This window comes from Siniperca chuatsi, linkage group LG9 (assembly GCF_020085105.1).
Source record: "Siniperca chuatsi isolate FFG_IHB_CAS linkage group LG9, ASM2008510v1, whole genome shotgun sequence".
NCBI lineage: Eukaryota > Metazoa > Chordata > Actinopteri > Centrarchiformes > Sinipercidae > Siniperca > Siniperca chuatsi.
In genome coordinates, this window is record NC_058050.1 from 23,850,518 (window position 1) to 23,858,916 (window position 8,399).

General features: G+C 43.2%; 1 protein-coding gene across 1 annotated transcript; it reads right to left on the reverse strand.

Moving 5' to 3' along the window:
- Window positions 1-668: 668 nt before the first annotated feature.
- tent5aa (terminal nucleotidyltransferase 5Aa) lies at window positions 669-5,835 on the reverse strand. Its single transcript, XM_044208569.1, has 2 exons — window positions 4,591-5,835; window positions 669-4,163 (listed from the first exon to the last, which is right to left on the reverse strand). Exons 1-2 carry the CDS (start codon window positions 5,014-5,016, stop codon window positions 3,384-3,386), a joined length of 1,206 nt encoding a protein of 401 aa, XP_044064504.1. The 5' UTR covers window positions 5,017-5,835; the 3' UTR covers window positions 669-3,383.
- Window positions 5,836-8,399: the final 2,564 nt, after the last annotated feature.

Genomic DNA, 8,399 nt, shown 5'->3' on the forward strand with positions numbered 1-8,399 from the left:
CTAATGGCTCAGATTAATGAGCTGTAAATGCGCTTAAGTGAAAGAGATAATGTCCTTATCATGTCTGCTATATATAGCGAATCTCTTACTCATTCTGTGTTTTCTTCTCCATATCCCTCTGTATCTAGGACAGTTTGTCATGTGACCTATGTGACAGTCAGCTCTGTTGTGGAGAGTTTTATTTCAGCCTGACAACTATGAGACAGTTGGACTCTGCGGGCCTTAGCGCTGATCGTCACTGCATTGCTGTCGGTGTATGGGGGGGATGTTAACAGAGAGAATTTGATGAGCAGGCAAAGATATTCATTCTACAAAAGCGTTGAAGTCTCTTTTTTGGGTGGATGCAAATCCCCTCACATTCATCAACAGCTCTTTCTGGCAGCAGCGGGCCAGTTCTGGACGGGTTTCTGGCTGGGCCTGTTGGGCCCGGCAGGCCATGGCAGGGGATTTGCCTCTCTTAGCAAGTGAGCAGGGAACCCATCTGAAAGCCACTAAATGGCTAACGTCAGTGAAAAGAGACACTCTCACTCTCCTTTGAAAAAAGGTCTCTGGAGTTAATCGACAAATGAGCAATTTCTCATGTTTGGCACTAGGTTTCAGTCTGAACCAAACCAGTGCAGTAAACTTGATTTAGACTCAGGCAGATGAATAACAAGACACATTACAAATCTGGTTTTCAGATATTTTATTGATGAAAACATCTTTAACCTTTTGACCCATTGGACACATAACATAATATAGCAAAAAAAGCTATTGAGAACATATCCTTTGAAGCCCGATCACAGATTCAAAAGCACTGCAACACCCGCAGTGTCTGATACATTTATAAAAATAACAATCATAAAAAATATACATACAAGACAAGGATCTTTTTCTTTCTTTTTCAAAGTGTGATTTGTAAAAGACTGCATGAACAGAAACAGATATTTGAGACAATGCATACAAGACAACGCAGTAACGCACAATCTCTAACTGATAGGCACAATCACTAACTGACAGGCAGACTGGAGCCAGCTAGCTAGCTAGTCAGCTGTTAGGACTTCACTGAGTATAAAATGACAATACATTGCCTGCACGATCCAAAGGATACCATCGACATGGACAGTCACTGAGAAGAAGAAACAACTGAACAGAGCAGTTATGGATTATTAGAATTAGAGACAGAGAATGAGAAAGAAATGCTTTTTTTCTGCGAAAGAATTTCTATTCTCAGCGCAGTACTGAGTTGATGCTGGTCTTCTGAGCCCAACCTACCTTTTTATGCTTAAAATCATCATTTCCTTTTTCTATCCGCCATCAGGAAAGGCTGCAGTATAGTTTGCAAGGAGTAAGTGAGTTTGGCAAAGCTGAAGCATGTAATCATATATATATATATACACACAGTTCTTTAAAATGGTGTGGAATGAAGCATAAAAACCATTAATAAGCATCAATAAAGCAACCTCACAAATGAAGCATAGGTTGCAACTTAAAGTCTCCTGAAGATGGTGTGAATGCATGCAATTTCCTTCAGTTTCCACTCTTTTGAACAACAATCAGATGATTAAAACAGAGAGCAAATGCTGATAACAGAATGTTTTGGTGTCCCTGAAAAAAGGGGAAAGCTGCAACACTGTCCATTAGGTTGTAATCTGACCTTAACAGAGACAGTTTGTACAGTAAACCATGGTAGCCCTAGAGAGATAAACCCCATCACCAGCTGCACCCATCTCTCCAGACCGACTCACTCTCCCTTCTGCCTTTTAAACCACCACATTTTCCTTCCTCTCCCTTTTTCTCCATTTACTGTCTCTTTCCCTGTCTTCTATATGAACACAGCATCTTCGTCTACGTCAAGAAATGGCCTCATTAAACTTTAGGGCTACCAGCGGGGCCACCAAAATGTTTGGCACAACATTTTCTAAACCTTGAACAGAGCTTCTGCAGACGCAACAACAGCTACGTTCAAGCTCTTCAGCAGCAGCTGAGGAATTCCCTGCCAGGGTGCTACAGCAAATACTGTCTCATCATCTGAGGTGAGGTGTCTCTGCAAATATCCTTCTACTGTAGGTGGAAGCATGGGGAACACACATCAGCTCTCTGTCGGGCCCTCTCTCTGAATGCACTCTTTCCTCTCTCTGACTCTTATCTACTTCTTGTGAACTCATTTTTCTATTTTTTTTTCTCAGTTGAGAAAAAGAGAAGCACCACTGCACAAAATATACAGGAAACTGTGTGTGAGTGAAAGTTTTTTTTGTTGCTGATGATCTGAAAATGCTTGTCATCCTTTCTCATTGCATAAATGCAACACTTAATTTGGGACATGGCAACACAGCACGTTTGATTTATCACTCAGAGAATAGGAAAATTTGGAGTTTCCAAATATCCACGCGAAAAATGTGTCAATCTTGCTACAACCCGTGAATCGCATGTTTGACTGCTACTTTACTGCAAGATCCACGGTAACGCACGGTGCTCTTTTTCATCCAAAGGAGCACAAACACAGACTGTGCATGATTTCACATATACATTCACAAGCCTCTGGGGTGCTATTGTCTTGCGTGCCAGAGTGGGGCTAATTCACAAAAATAATATGGCCTGCTCATTCTTTTCTCTGCCCGCTGAGCGGCAATAGGCACTTAAAAACACACATACAGTATGTTCACATATACAAATAGACATAGCTTCATATTTTGTTTATTTTTCCCCACCAAAATTGGGTTTTAATGTTAGAAACAATCAAAAAAATCTTTGGTTTGTAAACAACCATAATTATATCCAAATGCAATGCAAAGCGGAGATGCCAGTTTGTTATCCAAACTAGTTTAACAGCATCTCCCCTCAGTTCAGCTGACATAAAGCAGCGTCTAGGGTGCTCGTTTTGGAGCCCTGCACACACCTCTGATTTCACCTAGAGTGAGTGAGCGTGTGTGTGTGTGTGTGTGTGTGTGTGTGTGTGTGTGTGTGTGTGTGGAGTAGCTGTCAACTTCAGGGCACTGATGCAGCTATTTGGTCTGCTGTTGGAACACGCTGGCTAATCAGTTCTTGACAGATTCAGTCAGTCTTGTGCAGTTTTGACAGTTCTGCTGCTTGCGTTTGAGGCCATCACACATTTGCATTTAGCCTTTATTTCCAAGCTTCCCATATTAGTCTTTTCCAAACCTGGTTGGCCTGGGCAGGATCAGGTGAGGTTGGCATTTCAAGAAATGTGGGATTCACACTGAAATACGTACTTGAAGTGAAAGCCAACTGTTCATACTCAACTGTATGAGCAAAAACACAAGCATAACAAAAGAAGACTCCTTCTGCTGTCAAACACTGGGCAGGTTTGAGGCGGCGACTATGCCGCTCACTCCTGTTTAAACAAATCAGACTCTCCCCCTCCACCTTTCCTCAGGGCTGACTCAGTTACAGGGCAGCCAGGTGGAGTATGCAGGCTGCTGGCAAGCAAACACCGGCTGTACCTGTGCTATGTAGTAGTTACTGAAGTTGCCATCTGTCACATAAGGAGCAGGTTGGTAGTAACAAGTAACATTAGCCACGTTGGGGATGATGTTCTGCTCGGCCAGAACACGCACCGCCAGCATGGCTATGAGCCCTAAGGTCTGCCGCCTCTCGTGTCCCATCAGGCACACCGTGCTCTCGTTGACCACTCCGTGGAGGGTCATCAGGTAGTCATACTTGCGGTCCTCCAGGCCCACAAAGTGGTTTTGAAGGTAGGACTCCAGCTTGCGCTGCTGCTCACCGATGTCAGGGAAGTCAATAAAGAAGCGTGAGCACATGTAGCGCTGCAGGGACTTCATCTCTGACTCGGAAGCGGCCCGGAAACCCCTCACCAGCAGGTGACAGTACTTCAGCAGACCCCCGCCTCGGATCTCCTCCGGGTTCCGGGTGCAGATGATCTTGTGACGAAGGTGGTCCAGGGCCTCGCTGAAGTCCCCGTACACACTCTCGCCCATGATGGTGGGGTGGAAGGTCTCGGCCATTGGGTTCTCTGAGCACTCGTAGAACAGCAGCAGGGAGTCCAGTTTGATCTGAAAGGAGTCCACGCTGAACTCGAACTGCCGCCGAAGAGAATCCACAAACTTCAGCTCCACATTCTTCCCCCGGTTGTTGGAGAGGGAGATGAGGCTCCAGCGGTCTGAGTCATTACACACCTTCACCATCTTCTGCACATAGGCTTCCTATGTGTGTGTGGGAGAGAGAAAGAGCATTTAAATGTTTAAATGTTGAGTAGATAGCCTTTAAGGTGCAATCATTAATTCAGCAGAGCTATATATATGCACATTTAGGCCTAATCTTGCATTGTGCAAATATGTTTAATATTAATAACAATTTTCTATAACTATATGGTATAGCTGCATGTCTTTGTGTTATAAATCTTGTGTTATTAATGCTATTGACATCACAGAATGTGCATGGATATGGGATGAGTGTGGCCGAGCTCAGGATCTCTTCCAAATTGGTTTAACTCAATCACTAAACTAACTGAGCTGCGAGTAATGGTCGTTAAGCCGTATTGGCACAAATGCAATTAAATCTTATCACAAATCTAAAAGTAAACAACAGAAGCAGGAAAACAACTGCACAAAGTTGTCAGGGTGAGTGTACCTTTAACGTTAACGGGGTTATTTTCTCTTTATTCACACAGTCGGGTAAAAAATCCAGGAGACAGTCCAAAACTATGTCCTTCACAGTCTGGAAATCACTTTCACCTTTCATATCTGCGCAAAATATGAGGTCAAGGTCCTTAAAGCCCAGTCCGCTATCCTCGTGCAGAATGTGACTGGCTGCAGAGCCGTTTAACCGAACGTCCCGGACGTGGATCTGCTTCTCCTCCATCCGACTCCGCACCACTTTAACGATCTCCCGCGGCTGCATCTCCAGAGTGGGGAAGTTTCCCCGGCCGTGGATCGGGATGGTCTCCGTCAGGATGGCGTCCAGCCGCTGCACTTGCTCCCAGTTGAGGACGCTAACGTTGCTGCCTTCCGTGTCAGACATGTGGCTGGTGGTGGAGCTACTGTCGTCCTCTGACATGGTGAAGGGTGAAAAGTCCTCGACGATTTAAATACAATGAAAATTTATTTATTTATTTTTTTCAAAATAGGAATAAATCAGTGGTCGCGTCTTTACGCACAATTTCGATATAGTAGGGCGACTATAACTTCATCCGCATCAGGTTTCTGTATTTGAAGTCGTCCGAATTGACATATAAAAATTAAATTAAAAAAAATATTAAAAACCAAAGGCAAATAGTGATAGCTGCGGCGGTGCGTTACGGTTTGCACAATAACCCTTTCGGTTGGAGATCCAGTGGCGCAGCAGTCGAGCTGGTGGTTGTGTTGAGGAAGAAGTGCAGCCAGTCAACAGAAAAGTCGTGTAGAAAACGAGCCCTAACTTTCTCTTCTCTTTCTCTGCCCTTTTAAAACATTTGCCCCGGTGCTGCTGTCAGTGCGTCCGAGCGCTGCGCATCACAGTCTTTGAAGGTCGCTGATGATCCAGAAGGGGGTTTGCTTTTCCGGCTATGACTCCATCGCCCAAAGGCACGCCTATGATTTTATGAATTTGCATGAATAAGCTGCCCCTCAAGTCGCACTTTGGCACAGTCTTCCCTCCGACGATCAACCCCTCAGAGGAATCTTGTGGACTTTTACGCACAGCTCCTACATACTTTTAATTTCTCCTCCTGCGGCCAACAAATAAACCCGTTAATGCAATTTGAAAGCGCTCAGAAAATCCAGCTTGGTTTCCCCAACTCTTTTTAGTTCGACATATTTTTCCCACTTGTGGAGGAGTTAACCGTTACCTGCCCACTTAACATGCCGCGTCCTTCTGCGAGTCGGGTCTGTAGTCTGAAGATGTCAGCTGTACTTCACCCCGCCCCCCCTCTGACAGACTGCTGCTCACTGAAAACCCTGCTCAATATGATCACACTGTAAAACTCGACTTTATGAACCAGCTCCACCAGCTAATGATATTTTTATGTTTTTAATCAGAAGACCTTGAAGTGCTGAACAAAGTGAACACAATATTACTCCATGAAATCATTTCTGCTCAAAATTATAACTGATGCGCCTGAACTCATTCAGAAATGACAAGATATTTAAGGTCAGGTATGATCATCCTTCTATAGCCAAATATAACATTTAGAAAAGAGAAATAAATAAAGAACACTGAATATAAAAGTATTTTCTTCACTGTGTAAGATTCAACTGGTGCCGATCTGCATATAAATCTCACTTGATGCTGCCATGTCGCCCTCTGTAGGCTGGTTTAAGTTTTGATAGAAAGTAATACAGTGCCTTCCCTACTTGGACTATTTCCTTTCGAGTACTGTACATTAAACTTGTACCAATTCAAATAGCCGTCAAGGAAATCTGTTACTCCCAGACCACTAACACCTTCAGGTCAGGGTCTCCTGTTAAGAATGTCAAATCAGAAGTCATTTCCAAGCACCAGACAGTCCCTGGTCCAAGCAGCATGCAAGGGGGTCAGGGGTCAGGTGAAAGCAAAGGGGTCAGGGCGTGGCAGCTGTCCCGTACACTCCATTAGGCAGCGTAAAGCCCTGCGTCACTACAGCCACCCAGATCTGTAAACCCTGATTATCTCGTTTACTCGATTGCACTTGTCTTAACTCCGAGGCCCACACAGGAGCTCTGCCTCTGCAGAGAGTCGCTCCCTCTGAAGTTCACAATCGACAAGCTTTTACAGTGAATACAGAAGTAAAATGAGTTCCTAAATCATGACAATTTACAAATTAAGAGCTCTGACAAAAAAGAGGAGGGTTTTTTTGTACATAGTGTAATAGTTTTGAAGAATGGACCTTCAGTTCATTTTTTAAATATAACTTTGGTTTTGTTTTCATACTTTGCTTTGGCGCGTGTCAGACAGGTTGATCGCAGGTTTTTGAAATTGAATCGCACATCTGGAAATGTACATGGAACTATTAGTCAGTTACGATGGACAGAGAGCAGTCTCGTCAATGTGTTTCCCAGGTGTGGAGAGGTGGTTGCATGGATTGGACAGGGTCTCTCCGCCATGCACGGTGCAAAGCTAAATCAAAGCCGCTGTCAGAGACCAGCAGCAGGTATATGCATACAGTGTCCAAAAAAAAAAGAAGCCCTGCTGAGTTGTTTTGTGTAAATACTACTTGGCACCTCATCACTCATGGTGAAATGGATGATTCATTGGTTGGTGGTTATTGAAAGACATGAATGAGATTATGTTGTCAGAAAATTAAATAGAAGAAAGAATTCAAAAACAATGCACACTTCTCCCCCCTGGTGATGTTGATGTCTTTCCCTGCCTTCCCATGGGATTCCCATGGCATTTATTTAGTCATAACCTTCAGCAATTGAAATTATGGAAAGTAAAAACATATTTCCAAAACAGAGCAGTCTTTCCTCACTCTGGCGGCTCTAATGTATGTGGGAGAGACTTCTTCTTCTTCTATTCCTCAAAAAGCAAATCTTTTACAATCACAGTGCTTGTCTCTGGGGTCTATGAAACATTTTCTGGATAGTTCAGCCCAATAAAAAGAAAAAGAGAAAAAAGAGAGACCTGATTTGCTTTTCAGTGCCGTTTATCTGACTGCATGAGTTGGATTTATCTTCCATAAAGTGTAACATCCCCACCGCCTTTCAGCTTTTTTCTTCAGGTCAGGACGGTCTGCTGGGATGGACCACCAAACCTTCTCTTGTAGCTGTGGTTACTTAACATTATCCGGTATCTAATATCAACAGCTGATGTTTTACTTTTGTTTTCTCTTAACATAATGGCGAGTTTCTCTCAATTCAACAGCCGATGTTAGTAGCTACTAAATGTTTGATACTGATCGGTCTCGTCCATGAGAGTTTTATTTGCATATCATTTGTAGCTGTACAATTATTTTTCAAAGGCCGTGTGGAGCCCGTGTTCAATATTTAAAAAAAAAAAAGATAGAGGAAGAGAGAGAGAGAGAGAGAGAGAGAGAGAGAGAGAGAGAGAGGCCTATATTAGATAGAAATTATCCTGGCCATTCAAATGAATGCAAAAACCACACAGCATTTGGTAATGACGTCATTAAATATACTTAGTTTCTCTCAGAACCCCCAACTCCCTGACTTCCAGCGTCCCTGGTGACGGTCCAAATGATATTTCCTCCTTTATAAGAATAATATTTTGCAGGAAACACTCAATTCCTGCAACATTGTGACAAATTAAATATGGCATTGACCTCAGCCTAAAAGAAATAATACTATTGATTTCAGCCATCTGAAACCCATGGGCCTATTGGTGGTATTGGTAATTCATATGGATTGCATTATGTAATGGACCTGCGATAAGAAAAGCCTGTTAAAAACATCATTACTGGTGCATTTTGATGCGCTACCTATTTTCCAATTATAGCAATTTTTAAGAAAAGAATTGTGTGGAATTTT